This window comes from Glycine soja, chromosome 19 (genome assembly GCF_004193775.1).
Source record: "Glycine soja cultivar W05 chromosome 19, ASM419377v2, whole genome shotgun sequence".
NCBI classification, from domain to species: Eukaryota; Viridiplantae; Streptophyta; class Magnoliopsida; order Fabales; family Fabaceae; genus Glycine; species Glycine soja.
Genome location: NC_041020.1, coordinates 39,662,002 through 39,681,716, shown reverse-complemented (window position 1 = coordinate 39,681,716; position 19,715 = coordinate 39,662,002). Strand labels below are relative to the sequence as shown.

At 32.6% G+C, this 19,715-nt stretch overlaps 2 protein-coding genes across 5 annotated transcripts; one reads left to right on the top strand and one right to left on the bottom strand.

Moving 5' to 3' along the window:
* Positions 1–1,225: 1,225 nt before the first annotated feature.
* Positions 1,226–12,578, top strand: LOC114399972 (putative calcium-transporting ATPase 11, plasma membrane-type). 3 transcript variants are annotated; one of them, XM_028362202.1, is made up of 8 exons: positions 1,226–1,626; positions 8,027–8,081; positions 8,184–10,126; positions 10,244–10,402; positions 10,690–10,861; positions 10,949–11,247; positions 11,382–11,699; positions 11,973–12,578. In XM_028362202.1, exons 1-7 carry the CDS (start codon positions 1,453–1,455, stop codon positions 11,685–11,687), a joined length of 3,108 nt encoding a protein of 1,035 aa, XP_028218003.1. In that variant the 5' UTR covers positions 1,226–1,452; the 3' UTR covers positions 11,688–11,699; positions 11,973–12,578. The 3 variants fall into 3 exon arrangements, with proteins under 3 accessions (XP_028218003.1, XP_028218002.1, XP_028218000.1); XM_028362201.1 differs by having other exon boundaries at positions 11,848–12,578; XM_028362199.1 differs by having other exon boundaries at positions 11,382–12,528.
* A 1,309-nt stretch (positions 12,579–13,887) lies between these two features.
* Positions 13,888–19,243, bottom strand: LOC114399113 (UDP-URONIC ACID TRANSPORTER 1-like). Of its 2 annotated transcripts, none has more exons than XM_028361223.1 (5): positions 18,885–19,243; positions 18,251–18,745; positions 17,372–17,475; positions 15,032–15,260; positions 13,888–14,307 (listed from the first exon to the last, which is right to left on the bottom strand). In XM_028361223.1, the coding sequence occupies exons 1-5, from the start codon at positions 18,963–18,965 to the stop codon at positions 14,161–14,163; spliced, it is 1,056 nt and encodes a 351-aa protein (XP_028217024.1). In that variant the 5' UTR covers positions 18,966–19,243; the 3' UTR covers positions 13,888–14,160. The 2 variants fall into 2 exon arrangements, with proteins under 2 accessions (XP_028217024.1, XP_028217025.1); XM_028361224.1 differs by having other exon boundaries at positions 18,251–18,742.
* Between the last annotated feature and the right edge of the window lie 472 nt (positions 19,244–19,715).

Below are 19,715 nucleotides of genomic sequence, written 5' to 3'. Positions count from 1 at the left end.
GTGAATCAGCATGTCACATATGTATGCATTGAGGTACTTGAGTAACTCTAATGGGAATGCTTGAGTTATATCTTTTTCTAATTTAAGCAATGTTATGGTTTTATTAACACAATTGCCCCATTGATATATAGATACAGAACCTTACACAGAAAAAAGAGGGTCAAGCGTCATAACACGGTAAATTAAAAGACAAAATATAATAATCCAGAACCAGAAATATTTGAAAAAGAAACGAACCCCCAAAGTCTTTCTACAGAAGAAAAAGAATATAGTTGTTAAACATTTCTCAGATTCTCGGTCAACTATAGACAAATTAAACTAAAGTAACTTTTTAAATTCTTATACGCACATTAGAATGAAGTGTACTAACAAAAAAAAAAAAAAAGCAGGCCATCAAGTAACATGATAAATGCCTAATTGGTAAGAGGTTTTGTAAGCATTCGGAGAGTACAAACCAGTATTTTTAAAAATCAGATTCGTCTTTGAATTGGTTAAGTCATTAGTTTAGATTTAAGATTTCAGCAACCATTACCAAAATGCGGTCAAATTAATATTAATAAAATAATAATTAAATAACATGTAAAATAATATTAAAAATATAATTTCATAACACTAAAAACTTAGATAAAATATTATTTTTATAAATTTTTGACATTTAAAGTCCTCACAAAAATTTAAATCAAATATATTATAATATTTAAATTTAAGTTTTAACGATACACAATAATACAATGACAAGTTTATATATAGAATAAAAATAACAATTATTTTAAGTTGATTTGCTTTTTTTTTTTTTTAAATAAATTTTTTTAAAATTGTCAAAGTAAGCATTTTTCATTGATTTGTTGTGAATCAATTTCTTTTTCAGATAAATTTATTAATTTTTAAAATAATTATTTTAAAATTATATAAATGCTAAGTTATATTTGGATGACAATGTGCATCATCATTTAACTCTTTTGTTAAAATAAATTATTTTAAAATATAAAAAAGTAATGATATTAACTTAAAAATAACAAAAAAAAACAAAATTATTTTTTAAAAACTTAAAAGAAATAAATAAATAAATAAATAAAAACCTAAAAATTCAAAGCAAAAAAATACAAAAAGAGTAAAATAATAATATTTTAACATTCCTAACATGATTTACTTTGAAACAAAAGTAAACGTAGCAGCCGGTATCCCTCTTTAACTCCTCTATATATTGCCAAATCGTGCAGAGCACTATATCTTATATCTCCGTACGGTCTTTGTTTTTCCGTTCGTCGTTATCGCGGACACATTTTCACCCGTTCTTAAATCCTCTTCCATTTATGTGTACGTATTCCACCACTGCGCCACAAAACGCGTGAGATTTTCACTCGCCGCTTCCCTCTCTAGCCTCTTCGAAACATCAACACCTCCTCTTCTTCTGATTCTGATTCTGATTCCGATTCCGTTTCATTCCAAACAATGGAGAGAACTCTCCTCAAGAATTTCGAGCTCGAGCACAAAAATCCCTCCGTCGAAGCCCTCCGCCGATGGAGATCCGCCGTCACTTTCGTCAAGAACCACCGCCGCCGCTTCCGCATGGTCGCCGATCTCGACAAGCGCGTCGAAGCCGAGCAGATTAAGCAGGGAATCAAGGTTTTTCTTCCCACTTTCCTCCTCTATTTTTATTTCATTATCTGTTATAACTATATCTGTTTGAAAGTTTATCGAAATATTCTTAACCACCACGGCGTAGAAACTTCCAAAAAAAATAGCAAAGTAAAGCAGAGAAAGGTGCTATCATTAATGATCCTATGAATATTGATGTTAAAAATCAAATAAAAAGTAAAATACACTTTGTGCATATAAATTTCAACAAAATAAAAATTAAATAAAATAGGTTAAGCTTCTCTATCAGCTTAAATCAATATGCGGTACATGCATTAAATTTTGAAAAAAATAAATGAAATAAACTTTTAGCATATTAATCTGTTTTTTCTGTGAATGTTTTATGGCTGCTTTAGAAAAGTCTACGTAAATTGAGCCTAAAAACAGTGAAGAATAAAATGGAATTAGCCACGAGAGTTTAAGAAAACTTTTACTAGTAGAGTACTAGTATTATTATTGCTTGTTTATTTCTTGGTCATATGCGAAAGATCACAAGCACATGCTCTCGGAGTTCTGGTTGTTGAGAGAGAAATATAAAAAGTGACGGAGGAAAGAATATTAAAAATGAGGTCTACATGTGGAATCGTATGCGGAGATAAAATAGAGATAAGAATTGAAGTGGCGTCGTTTTTTAAATATTCTTTTCTGACTTTTTGTGAGGATTTGATTTCGTGTGAAATAAGTTGCAAATGGAGATTAAACACAGTCAAAAGTTTTTGCCTTTCACTAAATAGCCGGTTTGGACGTGTGTCACAATGTGAGAACGTTGAACCCAAGAACAATTCAAAGCAAAAGGACACTTTTTGCAATGATACAAAATATTTAAATGGTATTCCTTATTTAGTGAACGGGAGTTAAATATTGCGGCTGTTGCTAGATGAGTCTCTTTGTCTTTATATATATATATATATATATACTTTATTTTGGAGTGGATTGGAGAGCAAACAAGAGAAAGAAGAAAGGAAAAAAAATAAAGAGAAAAGTAATAGATATAATAAAGAAAAGAAAAAGTATAGGAAAAAATAAAATAAAAATTTGATTAAGGAAAAAGTAAATATGTATTTATTTTTCTTGTTTTATGCTCATCGGGCGTCTGATAGGATTATTATGCAACTCAATAGTCTATTTCTGTCTTTTAACACAAATGACACAAAATGTTTATTTTTGAATATCCTATAAGTAACATATTTTTAAGATACTTTCAAATATACTTTTATTAGAGAAAATAAAATATGTACTATTAATATAAAATAATTATATATTAATATCTAATAATAATTTATCATGATAAATTAGTAATTATTTTAAAAATTATATTAATAATATTTTATAATTTAATAATAATATAAAATTATTCTATATTATAAGCATGAATAATGTTAAACTCTTTTTACTTTAGTTAAGTTTCATTAAAAAATATAAAATTTTGTTAGTGACTTTTCCACATTTTGTGACGTGTGAACGTCTTTTCGTGACGTTAGTGTCTGTACTACTGAAAACTAATGCTTTGTCGTACAGTTTTCTGTCTGTACTGTGTTTAGTGGTTCCAACATCCCAAGGTCAAGTCTACCACTAGCAATAAAAATTTTTTAAAGAAAAAGGGTAGTTCTTCATTTGCACAATAGCTGCCATTGGCAAAATACATACGATTATTGATTACCCCCTTGAAGTAGGCTAATTAACTAATACTAATAGTTAATAGTGTGTGTTAAATTCTCAATTTAAATCTTTAAAATAATTTGTGACTTTCTTAAGAACAAATCAAACAAGCACTGAATGGGAGAAATGGGATGGGGCCATACTGCGCTGGTGCTATCTTTTTTCATGATGGCTGTTGTCATGACATGACTTATGGCCCAAACAACACTGAGCTAAAAAAAGTAGGTGCTGATACTTTACATTGGATGGACGGCAGATAATGTTACTTTCACGTTTGGCCGTGCCAATGTATCTCATCCGGATTTGACATTTTAGCTTGGTTTTATTTTATTTTGTTTTTAATTAGGAGTGAGATTAGGAAAGGTAATCAATCTGAAGATTACGATTTGATTTATATTAGCGGGTTTGTTGAAGAGATTAGATCAACACTTTTTAAACGTAGATTCTCGGTAAGAATGTACGTCTACCTTGTGAGTTGTGACTTTCGGGACATTCATGGTCAACATTCTTCCTTTATCTTCTTGTTAGTTTTGATTTCCAGTATTTATCCCAATTAATTTATTTTACTAGTTTATATCTTATAAATTATAAGTTTTTTCAACTAGCTTATAATTTATAGTTATATATTTTTACTGTATTTAGTTTTTCATGTTTTAATACAATTTCATTTTTATTTGTTTTACATTTAGGATAAACTCTGATTTTACTTCATCACTAAATAATTCTATTCGTTTTTAATTGGTACTATTTTTTTGCTTGTTTTTTTTAATATTAAACTATTATTTTAAATTATTTCACTATTGTATTATTCAATTTATTAATTTAATAAAATATGTGATCTTTTAGTTCACATAAATTCTTCATATAATCTTTCAAATCCTTAATATTGAAATTTTTGGAATATTCAAAACTTAAGATGTAATTTTATGTAAAAAAATTATACTTGAAAGAAAAAACAAATAGTGGACATAAAATAAAATAACTGCAATTTCAAAATATTGATTATTGCAATTTAAAAGTATAAATGAGTGAATAAATAATATAAATTATTTTAATGATTTATTTATAATTAGCCCATTTTTCATATTATACTATTTATTTTATATTGTTCGATTTTATATCTAATTCTTAAATCTTAATACTATTTTATGAATTACTGCCATAAAAAATGTTACAAATGTTTTCACCATGGATACTAAAGTTATTTGGAATATTTAACATGCAATTTGCACCGAAGTTATCTTGTGGCATGCCACATCTAAAGCAACTGATGAATAAAGATGTGATGTAAAAATGGAAAATTTAAGGTATCTTTGAAAGTATTTTTCATGCATACAGTTGTACTACCCACTACAAAAGTATTTTATTTTAGCAATTAAACATATTTATCCTAGTGACACAGCAAACAAGAAAGTCGAAACTTCCTGGAAATTTCCTTGGCAAAATCTGATTGGGAACATTTTGACACTACAAAGACATCAATAATAGATTTCATAGAAATCAACAGCCATCAGTGATCAGAGACAATGAGACAAATAGTAAGAAATAAAAATAAGAAGGAAGTTGGTATTTACTACTACTATTTAAAAAATATTCCAAATACATTCACTTTTTATTTATTTAAATTTTATTTTATTTTTCCATTCCTCTTTTCATTTTATCACATCATTTTTCTACTAGTTAGCAACCTTTGAAAATGACACTCGTGTCCTGTATCTGTCTGAAAGTTATGGGCAATTAATATACATTTTTATAGCTTAATATACGTTTAAAAACTCTTATAATATAACTTTTTGGATACAAAAGTTATTTTAGTTTGTTGTTAAAAGTACCTTAAAAATGCATACTGTTAATAGTGAAAATTAGTGGTTTATGGAAAATTTGTGAAATTATATAAACGTGCCTTATATTTTATTATAAAATAATATGAATTTACTGTTAATTAGAACATCGGATTGTATATAAATGTAAACTTTCTACACAAAAATTCATTTGCTAATAAATCTTAAACTTAATTTTACAAGTTTTATAATACTTGAAAAATAATATATTATTTATGATATAAATGTTCAAAACAATGCTAAACAAGTTCATATCATTTACTCCAGAATAAGTAATGTTGGTTAAAGTCAAGTATCACAACATGTCTCGATCAGCGCGATAGCGTAACTACTCTTGACTAGTCTTTTTTGGTGCTGAAATTAAGAATGACTTGAAAAACGCGGTATAGACGCGTCTAGTAAGTTGAGTGTTAACAAAGGCACGGCAACAGCAACAGCAACATTTTGAAATGGCAATGTAAATTGTTGCCGAAATTTCTGCTGCCGTATAGATGTCAACAATGGCGGATGTCGGTTTAAAGTAAATATTTACTGTAAAAGGGTTCAGACTACTGGAAAACGAGGGTTTAGCCTGAATCCTAATCCTGATAATTGATTGAAAAATTTACTGGTGAAAAATTTACTGTTAACATTTACTTAGTTAACGAAAAATTTAATTGAGATTTTTTTTAATAAATTCTTCGTAAGATTAATGGTGAAATTTATTGAAATAAGCTAAAAAGATCAATCACAAAAAAAAAAGTTAAAAAGATTATTTTGATAAGCTTTTCTGAAAAGATTATTCATATAAGTTAAGAAGTTATAAAGAAGTTTCAAATAAATTATTTTTTGATTTCCACGAATTTATCCTACAAACCAGCAACCTGGGTGTAATGGCAACACTCGATAATCTTAGCTACGAGCTTTGTGAGATATCTTAAATAAAACATATAATTTAGTGAATTTAAATTCTATTGCACTGCAGTTCTGTTGAAGCAACATTTTTTTGGTGAATTTAAATTTAGTGCGTGTTCAGTTTAGATTATTATTAGTACTTTTTATTAGCAAAGGGCCTAGAGGCTAGAGGCCAAGAAAACCAGAAAAGCTACCTACAAATTACTAAACAAAGTTGCTGAATCATCAGCTAGCAAATGTAAGTACAAGAAGTCCAGGACACAATCTAAAATCCTAAGACCACCACTATCTAAAGACATTCCATAGTTGGCAAGAGCATCTTCAAGTGCATTCATCTCTTGAGCAATATGTCTACAGAAATAAATAATAAGAGACTCGAGCATATAATTGATATATCTAACCAGAGTATAACCGGGATGGTGGATATTAACCCCAATATTTTCATGTTGATAGCTAAGAGGGAATCACTTTCAACACATTCTGGAGAAGCACCTGCTGATGGCTAATTTTAAACCATGAAAAATTGCCAAATTGCAAGCCATGGCTGATAAGAAACGGCCACTATGATCTCTGATGATACTGCCAGATGCTTCTACTTGAGAGGCATAAGCATAAGCTCCATCACGGTTAATTTTTATGAATCCCTCATCAGGGGGAGTTCAAGAAAAAAATTTGCTCAGGATGATGAAGCATTGTGGATGTTTGATTAGAGCCGCCTAATCTGAATGGCAAACAGCCTTATGAATGGACAAATCAGTGGAAAAGAGAGGGGCAAAAACAACTTCTAACTTCTTTCCGAAATGACATGGATTGAGAAACCAAAAATAAGAGACCAGCCAACACCCTGGGAGTGCTGTCCGTCCAGGTTTGTTTGAAACCAAAAATGAAGGTTTCGGTTCTGAAAATTTTTGTTCCTTGAACCCGTGAAGAGGGAACGTTAGGAGCCAAACCTGTTTTGCTGTGCCACAATCTTTTGGAGCATGGAGAGTAGTCTCTTCATGCTGTTGGCAGCATTTGTGGTGATATTTCATTGATGCCTAAGATAGTTAGTTAGGAGAGCATTATGGGCTGACTTCCAAAGAAAAAATGTCACTCTATCCGGAACTGGCCAGTCCCAAATACTCTTGAGTAGGATGTAGTTACGATACGCAGAGGCAAGATTGAAATTCCCATTAGTAGAAAACTTCTAGATCAAGGAACCATTTCCAAAGCATTCCACAAATAATACAAACTATGTGGCTTGGGAGCATTTCCTTAAAAAAGTCATAGTTCCAAGAGCCATCCTGTGCAGTGACTTAAAAAACTTTTAAATCCCAATCTGAATCCTCCAAGGACTTCAAAGCCAATTTTGAAAGGGTTAAAGAAGTTTTTGGAACTTTCTTAAAAAACCTGTTTGGTCCAATTCTTAGAGACAGGTTGGAGAAGACTCATTGGAGCTCTTCAGAGGTCAGTTAATCATGGTGATTGGAAGTTGATCAGGGTTTGTTTAAGAGAAAGTGATTAGACTCAGAATGTAACACCTTCTCCAAGTTACCTCAAAGTTGAACTCGAGGTTTATATGACCCAACTAGCATATCCTTTGGCAAAAAATGCAGATTTATTTCATTTCATTATTCACTTATATGTTGACACATTCAAAAGGGGTTTCCCCTCCAATCGTTCTGACAATATTGATAACGGTGACCTCTCTGCATTATGATTAACCATTCCTTGTGAGTATCGAGTGAAAAATGTAACTTTCAATATTTCGTTTGCTGGTTATCTAACCTGCTCCAAAAATAATCATGATTAAGATGGAAATACTAACATTTTTCTTAAATTTTAACTGAGGTTTCTTGAAAGAGTTCTCCTTAACTTCATAAAGTTTTAATTTCATGCAATGAGATATGGGACTATTTTCTTACTTTGAATGAGGATTTTTCTACCTACCTTTTTGTATGTTGACAATTTGTCGTTACCAGTTTTACTATTTTATCTTTGGTTTACTCTATCAGGAAAAATTTCGAATTGCTCTCTACGTTCAAAAGGCAGCATTACAATTTATCGATGGTACAGTGATCCAATTTCAGTATTCAAAGTTCTTATCATTGCTATAGAACTAATCACTTTCTCTTCATATGTTTTCTAAGCTAATCTGGTTTTCTTGTGCAGCTGGTAATCGAGTCGAGTACAAACTATCAAGTGAGGTAAGAGATGCTGGTTTTGGTATTCATCCAGATGAGATTGCTTCTATTGTTCGTGGTCATGATAACAAGACCTTAAATGATATTGGTGGAGTTGAATCCATTGCAAGGAAATTGTTAGTTTCGGTAGATGGAGGTGTCAACGAAGAGAGTATAAATAGCAGACAACAGATTTATGGATTCAATCGTTATACCGAAAAACCTTCTAGGTCGTTCCTGATGTTTGTGTGGGATGCATTGCAGGACTTAACTCTAATCATTCTCATGGTTTGTGCTGTAGTTTCTATAGGTATAGGGATTGCCACTGAAGGGTGGCCAAAGGGAACTTATGATGGTGTGGGAATCATACTCAGTATATTCTTGGTCGTCATTGTTACAGCTGTCAGTGATTACAAGCAGTCCCTGCAGTTCAGGGATTTGGACAAAGAGAAGAAAAAGATATTTGTTCAGGTCAATAGAGATGGGAAAAGACAAAAGATCTCAATTTATGATATAGTAGTTGGTGATGTTGTTCATTTGTCAACTGGGGATCAAGTTCCCGCTGATGGGATTTTTATATCAGGATACTCTTTGCTTATTGATGAATCGAGTTTGTCAGGTGAGAGCGAACCGGTAAATATAAATGAAGAAAAACCTTTTCTTCTCTCAGGAACCAAAGTGCAGGATGGTCAGGGGAAGATGTTGGTTACAACTGTTGGCATGAGGACTGAATGGGGAAAATTGATGGAGACTCTAAACCAGGGAGGAGAGGATGAAACCCCATTGCAGGTTAAATTAAATGGAGTTGCTACTATTATTGGTCAAATTGGTTTGACATTTGCCATTCTGACATTTGTGGTGTTGACAGTTAGGTTTGTGGTCGAAAAAGCGCTTCATGGTGAGTTTGCCAGTTGGTCTTCAGATGATGCAAAGAAGTTACTGGACTTCTTTGCTATTGCTGTAACCATAATAGTTGTTGCGGTTCCTGAAGGATTACCACTGGCTGTGACACTCAGTCTTGCTTTTGCAATGAAAAAACTAATGAATGACAAGGCACTTGTAAGACATCTTTCTGCTTGTGAGACTATGGGTTCAGCTAGTTGCATTTGCACAGATAAGACAGGGACATTGACCACTAACAAAATGGTGGTTACTAAAGCATGGATATGCGAAAAATCCATGGAGATAAAAGGTAATGAGAGTGCAGACGAACTGAAAACATGTACATCTGAAGGAGTTCTAAACATCCTTTTGCAGGCTATATTTCAAAATACTTCTGCTGAAGTAGTCAAGGATAAAAATGGAAAGGACACTATATTGGGAACCCCAACAGAATCAGCATTATTGGAATTTGGCTGCCTCTTGGGTGCTGATTTTGATGCGTATGCACAGCGTAGAGAGTATAAGATACTCCAAGTTGAGCCATTCAATTCAGTCCGCAAGAAAATGTCTGTGCTTGTGGGTCTTCCTGATGGAGGAGTCCGAGCTTTCTGCAAAGGTGCATCAGAAATAATATTAAAAATGTGTGACAAAATTATGGATTGCAATGGGGAAGTTGTTGATCTTCCTGAAGACCGGGCAAATAATGTCTCTGCTGTTATAAATGCCTTTGCCTCTGAAGCTTTGAGAACTATTTGCTTGGCCTTTAAAGAGATAAATGAAACCCATGAACCCAACATTTCAGATAGTGGCTATACTTTCATAGCCTTAGTAGGAATCAAGGATCCTGTACGCCCTGGGGTTAAGGAAGCAATTCAAACTTGTATAGCTGCTGGAATAACTATCCGCATGGTTACTGGTGATAACATAAATACAGCTAAAGCTATAGCTAAAGAATGTGGTTTACTTACAGAGGGTGGTCTAGCCATAGAAGGTCCAGATTTTCGTGACTTGTCTCCTGAGCAAATGAAGGATGTTATACCAAGAATCCAGGTTCTGATCTCATCTCAAATTCTGTGACTTTCAGTTCTTGAGGACAGGGAAAAGGGTAGGTTAGGTGTTTTGTATCCTCTATTGAGATGGTTTCTTATGTACTTGATATGGTTTCAGGTGATGGCACGATCCTTACCTCTGGACAAGCACAGATTAGTAACCAATTTGAGGAAATTGTTTGGTGAGGTTGTTGCTGTTACTGGTGATGGAACTAATGATGCTCCTGCACTGTGCGAGGCAGACATTGGACTTGCAATGGGCATAGCAGGAACTGAGGTTTGTATCTCTTGTTTACTACGATAATTCTGGCAGTTAAGTGTACGCTTAGTTTTGTATAATAGTCCTACATTATGTTAAAGATATAAGGCGTTAGCGTTATCTTCTATTCTAGTTTCATAATTTATTAACTGATTCGTTAATTTTTCCTTTGCTATCTTGTCTATCCTCCCCTATAATTGTCCCATACGTGGCGGTTTCTTTTTCCTCTTTTTATATTAATGACTCTTTGCTACCATTCATATCTAGTAGCATTTTTTGTGCTTGATAATAAATACCATTTACAGGTTGCCAAAGAAAATGCCGATGTCATTATAATGGATGATAACTTCACGACTATTGTCAATGTTGTCAAATGGGGACGTGCAGTATACATAAACATTCAAAAATTTGTGCAGTTTCAATTGACAGTTAATGTTGTTGCTCTGGTTATCAACTTCTTTTCTGCGTGCATCACTGGTTTGTTGGTTAATAGAATTTGTTTTCCCTTTTATAATCTGTTGACTTTGTTTCAAGCAACATGGTTGATAGTCTTCCTTCTTTCAGGATCTGCTCCACTCACCGCTGTTCAGTTGCTTTGGGTCAACTTGATCATGGACACTCTTGGTGCATTAGCCCTGGCTACTGAACCTCCTAACGATGGACTTTTGAAAAGACCCCCAGTTGCAAGGGGAGCAAACTTTATCACCAAACCTATGTGGAGGAATATCATAGGTCAAAGCATATATCAATTAATCATCCTAGGGATTCTAAATTTTGACGGGAAGAGGCTACTCGGACTTAGTGGTTCAGATGCAACGAAAGTTCTCAACACTTTGATATTCAACTCCTTTGTATTTTGCCAGGTACACTCTGCATGCATCATGCCCTAATTGTTGTTTATACTTAATAGACTCCAAACATGTAAAATAAAAGTTCAAACCTGTTAAAAAATGGTTCCATTTATATACCTAGCTGTTTTCCATTTCTACTCTTCCAGGTGTTTAATGAGATAAACAGCAGAGATATTGATAAGATAAACATATTCAGAGGCATGTTTGACAGCCGGATATTTTTGGCGATAATTTTCGCCACCGTGGCATTTCAAGTGGTGATAGTTGAATTCCTTGGAACGTTTGCCAGCACTGTGCCTCTAAACTGGCAATTCTGGTTACTAAGTGTGGTAATCGGAGCAGTTAGCATGCCTATAGCTGCTATCCTCAAGTGCATCCCAGTTGAAAGAGATACTAGTAAGCAGCACCATGATGGTTATGAAGCACTGCCATCTGGTCCCGAGCTGGCATAAAATATTATAAGAGTATGGTTTCGTTTTCCTTTTCTTTTGTTTTTGGGTCATGAACATTTTTGTTTACGTATTTTGTTTTTTAGGACACTAACCTTACGAAAAACAACTAGATAGATGAACATTGACAAGAATGCCTAACCAAGCTACTTTTTTACATTAGGGCATTACCCTGGTTGCTCTGCTCATTTCTCCTACTAGTGTAGTGTGCTTTTAATGCTGTCATTCCTTACGGCATTGCAAATTTATGTAATTTTGTAAAGACTTGATACCATACGGAATTTCCAGGCATGACAAAACATATATGGGTGTTGGAAAAGAAATGATTGAAGGCAATACCAACAACAGTCCTCTCCTCTCTGCGCACTGAACGCAACTAGTGTATGTTTATCTGTTTATGTCAGAACCAGCTGTTTTTGAGGAGCATTTTTATTTGAGAACAGTTCCAAACTTCTGCAATTCGTAGTTCACATAAATTCATTTAAGAGTCTAGTTGTGCAAAACTAAAAAAAAAAAAAAAAAAACTTTCCTGCGCCCTTGCTTTACCAGCATGACGAGGGGGATATTCATCCTATCTTTTACCAAGCAAGCCGATTGGGAACCCCACATATTTTGCACCCCTGCATTTGAGCAGAGTTTGGTCCGTTTGGCTTGTAATACAAAGATCTCAGCACGTGCTACATAGATAATGGCGTTCATATTTGTTGAACAGAAACTAGGTAGTCCTCGAACTTTATAGTTCACTGGTACATTTTTGTACTTTACAATATACTTTTTTTTACATGTTTAATATTAAATAAATGTTATTGGTAGATAGGTAGTGTCTACCTTGGAATTGTGTTTACGTAGTGTTTGGTTAGTGGGAAATGGAATACGGGAGGAATATTTTTATAATTTTTATTGTTTGTTTCAATTTTTAAGAAGGATAGGGGAATAAAGGGGGTCATCTAATTTTTGCTCTCCTCTAATATTGGAAGATTTGGAGGAAAGAAGGAAATTTAAAACATTTCAACTATAATAACTAAAATATTTCTATTTCTATTTTCAAATTTAAAAGTGTAAGATTACAAAATTAAATTAGTTTTTAAAATCTTTTCCTCCCCTTTGAACCAAACAAGAAAATGATTACTTCTTCCCCTTTATTAAAATCTTTCTCCTCCTCTTAACCAAACATAATGTCTAAACAATTTTTTCCTCCCCTCCATTAAAATTCTATTCCTCTTCTCCTTTGAACTAAATATTTCCTTAGTTCATAATGAATAATTCTAACTTCTAAGTCTTCTAACTACATCCTCTCACTAATATTACTACTTTTTTTTAATTATAAGTATTAAATATGTTTATATTTTTAACACCTTAAATGTATTTATTTTTTCATTTAATGCTTTATAATGTAGTAGGAGAATGCCTAGGAGGATATAACATTACTATTTAAAATCTATGCTAATACAAAATAATTCTATCTGGAGTTCTTATTGATCACATGTCAACTTATAAGTGCATTTCATCCTAAAAGTTCTCTCCTAAATTACTCATCTATCCCATGTCAATCTATATTAGCACATTTCAACATAAAAATCTTATGTGTCGTCTTTCTATACATTCTTTTATTTCAATTGAATTATTAATTCACATCAATCTAAGATTTAATGTAACCTGATTTTATGGACTATATAATCAAAATTATTTTTTATCATAGGAATTGTTAGTATCATAATGTTTCTATTTTAAAATTCAAACAGAGTTGGAAAAGAAAAGGCAACAAATGAAAGAAGAAATAAGGAATGTGTATATTTAAAAGAGACCCAATATGAGTATTTTAAAAAAAAATTTACTTCTTTCATTTTTTGCATTTGATTTTTTATTTATTCAGATTCTCCTTTAATTTCCACAACATTGAAATTTTTTCAGACTACATGTTCTGAACAATCATCCCCATTGCATTGATTCCTACTATTGCCTTTGTCATTGTCTTTAAGTCTTTCTTAAGGTGAAAAAATATAAAGCCAAACTGAGATGAGTATAACTTTTCTCTATCTCTTTTTTGTTTTTACATTTTCTTTATTTGAGAGGCTTCTATTTTTTTTTTTAACTTTTATATTTTATCATTCCCTTTTCATTTGTTTGCTTCATATGTTTGTCTATAATGAACGTGAGCATAATGACATTAAGGGTGGAGGGCAAGATGGTGCTCAGATCCTAGTTTGCTATCAACTTTCTCTTCATTAGTAACTATTGCCTCTGACGCATTCCTAAGCATAATTCTCGTGCTTCAACTCATTACAATTTTTTTTTGGTACACTTACTTAGGACAAAATGTACCAGTGATAAATAAATATTTATGTGGTAGATACAACAGAATAACATTATAAAATGGCTCCCTTCTACTCCTAGTCACGTTACAAAGAATCTTGTTCATATAAATAAACTACAATAAAATACACGAATCAGACAATCGGTGAATGTTAGAGATTGTTCATCTAAACCTCCTTTTTGTTTCTCCATATGCAGCTACTCCCATCACGGTAATTGTATAGCCACCCATGCCAAGAACAGTGACAGGGTTTCTGAATAGGAGTATTGAGATTACAACAGCTACGGCACCTTTTGCATTGCCTAATACCTGTTTAACATAATTTTAGAGGGAATTCAGTGTATGAATTTCATGAAGTAACAAAGCAAGTTTGCTTTAAGCACACTTTGACATGAATTTTTTATGTGATTTGGATAAAATAGAATTTTTAAGAGTTTCAGTTTCATCCTTAAGTTTGAAAAGTTTCACTTTGTTTTCTTAAAGAGTCTCAGGTAATCTAAATTAATCCTTTCATTAGTTTATCACACTTTTTTTTTATTAATAAATATTAATTGTTAGTATTTTATTAGCAGGCAAATCAAACCCATAATCTTTTCCTCTCTCTTTTTCTTTTACCATCAAGTTTACCTTACAACTCCTTTAGTTTCCTTTAGTTTATCACACTTGGTTAACTTAGAGATACATGACAAATAATGAAAGATGTCACATCAAATAAATATTTGCCACATCAGTCAAAATTGACATTGATAGTGCCAAAAATTGATAGAAGAACTTAATTTAGTCTAAGAAAGACACTTTAAGAGACAAAAGTGGAATTTAGAACTTAGAGCATCAAACTAAAACAAAAAATATAGATAACAAAAGGAAATTCTATTTTAGCCTATGTGATTTCGAGTCTTATGTTACAGGGTCAAAACATTTAGTTTAGGTAAAAGTGATTTTCAGTTTTAATGAATAAAAGAAATTTGGTCTTATTATTTTAGCTTTTAACTAAATATTTTTCATAAGTTCTAGTAGTGACAAAGAGGCAAACCTGGAGTGTGAGAGCACTGGTATGTTTAGTCACCAAGAAGTTTGTTAAGTTTGCTGCATACGCTATGACTGAGTTTAGAAAAAGAAGTAGCCACATTGATTTATGGTCCTTTGCAAGCGTCAATGTGACATCTACGACATTTGGCTCCATTATAAGTGCTGCAGGCAACAAAACTAGAACCGCGATTGGAGACATATACAGGAGCAAATTCATTGAGTTCAACTTTTCCCTGTTAAGTTGAAGGGGATGCAACATTATAAGCATTTTGTATCAGCCAAAAAAGGCTTATGCAATTATGGTTTATGAAGTCCATGAGATAATGGGGAGGAGGAACCTCAAGTTCTGGTCATTGTCATACTAATACTAATAACTTGGAGAACATAAAAATTTCCAGTATCTTAAGTTGTGTTTTGAGTACAAATAATTTAGCCAAAGTTTGAAAGTTAGAAAAAGGAAACAGATAGTCACCCTGTTGTACTTGAACACAATAAGTAAATACATAAGAATGTGTGTTTACTATAATGTTAGGCATTAATCCTTTACAAAAATTGAAGCATTTCATATGGATAACACATGAGAGGTGATGTAATACAGTTTTAAGGACACTTGAGAAGCAGCAGTTTCACTGTAGAGAAAGGCAAGAGTGGAATTATGAACCAGTTTGTTTAAACTTATTTGTTGAAATAAGTGTTTATTTTAATCAAATAAGCAACTTTCTATTTTTAATAGTGTGTTTGCCTAAATTGTTTCTGCTTACAAAAAACAATTTTCTGCTTATTTTAAGAAGCAAAATCTATCTGCTTCTTAAAAAAATGCTTATATAAAAAACACTTATTTTAAAGTTGCTTTTTTAAAAGTTTAAACAAACTCATCCTATATCTAAGTTACGGATGAGAAAGTTTTAATCACACCTTTGTTCACAACTACTGCTCATTTCCTATTTTATATATTTAAAATTAATCATATACCAAAATGCATATAGTATAAAAACTTCCTATTGTCAAGTAACTAAAACTCTGAAAGTAACATGCTGTTAGCCAAAACTTTCAGCAAAAAATAGTTATTTGTTGGGTTCGAAATTAAAGCCAAGTGAAAAGGCATAGATGGTATCATGATAGACACAATCTGCTCGACAACGAAGACTATTCAAATCTAAAACCATCCAAGATTTCAATTATAATGAAGAAAAAGAATATTGATTCTCAAGTTGTATTATCATGTTGTGACTGCCTCCACTCAAGTTAAGCTATAATTTTGGCTCTAAGTTTGCAGAGAACCACATATACACATCATTAAGAAGCTGAGTATTTAGACGGCCATTCATTACTAATTTACGGTATAACTTAAACAAATATAGTTCATGTAACCAATAGGTCTTGCTTAAGAATAATTCATTTATGAATATGAAAAGGAAACATACCTACATGACTAAAATGTAAATAAGTAGGAAACATAAAAAACAACGAAAAGTTTTAAGCAAGAAACATCAGGGTATTAGAACTTTCATTTGTCTTTTTTCAATCGTATAAGAACAATGGAGAAGAAAAACTTGTTCCTCAGGTAGAAGTGTTCTGCTAGTCCATCTTTCATGCATCAAGTAATCATGATACAAAAAACATGCATGATTACACAAGTTGGAAAAGAGTATATTTTTTTTCTCTTACCAAATGATTTCCGGTTCATGAAAGTGTAGTTTGCAGAAAAAAGTGGATTCAACAAGATTTTGTTTTTCCTCACATATCACAAATGAGATTAAAGGAATGGGTTAAAAGCAAGCAATATTAGTGACACAATTTTCAATTACAAACCAATAATACCTATAAAGAGCTGAAAGAATAAACATTGTCCAATAAAGCAATATAATAAAATTTTAAAACATGTGTTCTTGAATCCACAATTCACAATAACTTAATATTTTCAACAAATGTGAATTTGGTTCTTAGTCACTCCACAACCTTGGCTACTGATCAATTACAGCAAAATCACAATTGAAGTATGTTTTTACATATAACAGCATATCACTTTCCAGCTTTTTTATTAAAAAAAAATACTATTGTATGTCTTATGAGTCATGACATCATATCTTCGACACACAGTACAGCTAACAACTTCCTGAAACATCCTTCAATGGTTGTTTTCCAGGAAAAATAAGTTTAGACAGCTAGTTCCCTATTTCTTGTTGCACAATTTCTTGTTTCAAATAAATAAGCTGAAGGGAAGCATATTGATAGCAGATTTCAGCAATCTTTGATACTACTATAATTTTTAGCCAGTTAGCTATTGAAGTTAGATGAAAAAGAGGAAATTAGAAATCGTAGACACAGTGTAAAATATTTTTACCCTTCAGAAGAAAGTAAAATGCTCTGAAGGACAGACTTGAAGGCTCTTGCGGCAGTTGCACTTAGGCACATAATGAATCCAAATAAGTGAAACCCTGGCTCGCCCTGCAATCACCAAGAAAAATATGAAGCTCTGCAGAATCAAAATGAATAAGCCGGGAAAACAAAAAGGAAAATATGCATGATGCCAGTCGAAAGCAACTGCTATGATGTTGCCACTTGCCAGTCGTATAACAAATTATATTGTGGTGTGCAATACACAGAATGCCATGACATTTAATAAGTAGATAACTACAAAAAGCCTAATTCATGAAAAGCTTTAGGGGAGGCATCATAATCATATATATAACATGATTAGATAAAATAAAATGATAATTAAGTAACTTCAATGCTAGTTGATTATTTTTTAAAAAAATCCCAAAAACCTGGCTATCTGATATAAAAGCTAATAAACTAGAACAGTGCAGATCCAAAAAGAAGAAGACAACAAAGAATAATGCCAAGAAGCATCATTTTCCCAGTGATTGTCATAGATTTGCAGTTCTTGAAAAGTTGAGATCTCATTAACTTCCAAGCAGGTTTCACTTCATGAAAAACAGATTCCTTATACCTTTCAAACAATCAAGATCAACTAAATCACACAAACCACCATCACCTAATCTGTCCAACACCACTCCAGATCTGGAGTGGCACAAGGAACATGATGCAGCATTGACATGTCTCTATAGTCACACAAACACCCTTCAAACACCAATATGAATCAATCAAGAGCCCCCCTATCCCAATCTCAAAGAGAAACACATCCATGATCATTCACAACATTCAAATACAACAAATCAAAAGAAAGCAGTGAGATTAAATTAAAGAGAACAAGACATACCCCACTTGCAATGACAACTCCAGCAACAACAGGAATAAGGGCACCATAGGTAACCCAAGCCTCTCTCTTGAGGGTGGCCAAATAGGCAAAGACAGCAGTGAAGAAGGGTGTGGTTGCCCCCACCGCTTGGTTGAAGGACACAGCCAGGTACTTGAGGGAGATGTTGCCACCAACCACAGAGGCACAGAAGACAAGGCTCAAAGTTGCAATCTTGATGAACTGGGACCTTGATTTGATCATCTGCTGAGGCACCACCTTGAAGAACACAATGGAGATATAGCTGAGAACAGCACAAGCTGACATGTGGCACATTGTGAGGAAGATTGGGAACTTGAATCCATAGTTTGAAAGCAGGTACTTGTTCAGAAGGATCACACCAATGTTTGAAGAGTACCAAAGTGTCACCAGAAAAACTATAAACAGATTCTCCTTGCTGTTGGGGGACATTGTCTTCCCACTCTTGCCACCTCCACCACTACCTCCTCCTCCTCCTCCCTGGATTTCCATTTTTATCACAACCTCTCATCATTACATAAATTCTCAATATTCAAAATAACAATAATAAAAAAATGATATCTTTTTCTTTTTATTTCTTTTGTGTTTTGTTTTATGCTTTTGTTTATTTAGTACTTACCCCACTTTCTTTCCCTGTGGCCTTAGCTTCATTTTCAAAGGAGGCCTTGGATCTCATGCTGTAAGAACCATGTGTGCTCATTGAAACTTGTTGGTATGTTGTGAATGGGACAGACAGACAGAACACACGGCTTTTGTTTTGTGGACTATAAAAAATGGGGTCTTAAATTTTTAATTGTTATATATATGGGTCATCCCTCTCAGCATTGGTGATGATGATTTGATGAAGTTGGTTGAAAGCTTGTGGAATAGAATTGAGTGGAGTTTTGTTGATGATGCTATTGCTAATGATGTTTTGTACTAAATTAGAGGAAGGGTCATTTATAGAAAGCTATCTGTTGACATTTTCAAGGGAACCAACCACCCAAAAATGAATGTTATGCTTCTTCAAGAGCTATTAACACACTCACTCTTAACCGATCAATGCGCTCACAATTAGTCACTCGCTAACAATAGTACCATACAAAAAAGTCTAGGCACAATTGTATTGCTTTTGTAATAAATAAATAAAAGTGCCAGTTAATTTTCTTCCGTTACTAGTATAAACACTCTCAACCAATCATAGATCAGTTTATATATGAGTAATTATTATAATTAATAAATTTATTATATATGATAATGGGTAAATTTTTTTACTGCATGATAATATGTAATTGAATAGTATAATAAAATTATTGAATTAACGGTTTTGAGGTGCTCTAATTTATTGGTATACAATTGTATTAAATATTTAGAAAAAAAAAAATTATCACTCATAATGACTATATCCAATTTAAGTAATTATTTTTAATGAACCATACTTATATCTAAAAAAAATACTAATATTGTATCT

What these genes read in the sequence shown, in the direction of transcription:
- LOC114399113 (XM_028361223.1), bottom strand. Translation starts at nt 18,965, where the DNA reads ATGAGCACACATGGTTCTTACAGCATGAGATCCAAGGCCTCCTTTGAA. An exon ending in CCACAGGGAAAGAAAGTGGG is followed by an intron (nt 18,746 to 18,884) that starts GTAAGTACTAAA and finishes ATGGAAATCCAG; the next exon opens with GGAGGAGGAGGAGGAGGTAG. An exon ending in GAGTTGTCATTGCAAGTGGG is followed by an intron (nt 17,476 to 18,250) that starts GTATGTCTTGTT and finishes TGGTGATTGCAG; the next exon opens with GGCGAGCCAGGGTTTCACTT.
- LOC114399972 (XM_028362202.1), top strand. Translation starts at nt 1,453, where the DNA reads ATGGAGAGAACTCTCCTCAAGAATTTCGAGCTCGAGCACAAAAATCCC. An exon ending in ATGTTATACCAAGAATCCAG is followed by an intron (nt 10,127 to 10,243) that starts GTTCTGATCTCA and finishes ATATGGTTTCAG; the next exon opens with GTGATGGCACGATCCTTACC. An exon ending in TGGGCATAGCAGGAACTGAG is followed by an intron (nt 10,403 to 10,689) that starts GTTTGTATCTCT and finishes TACCATTTACAG; the next exon opens with GTTGCCAAAGAAAATGCCGA.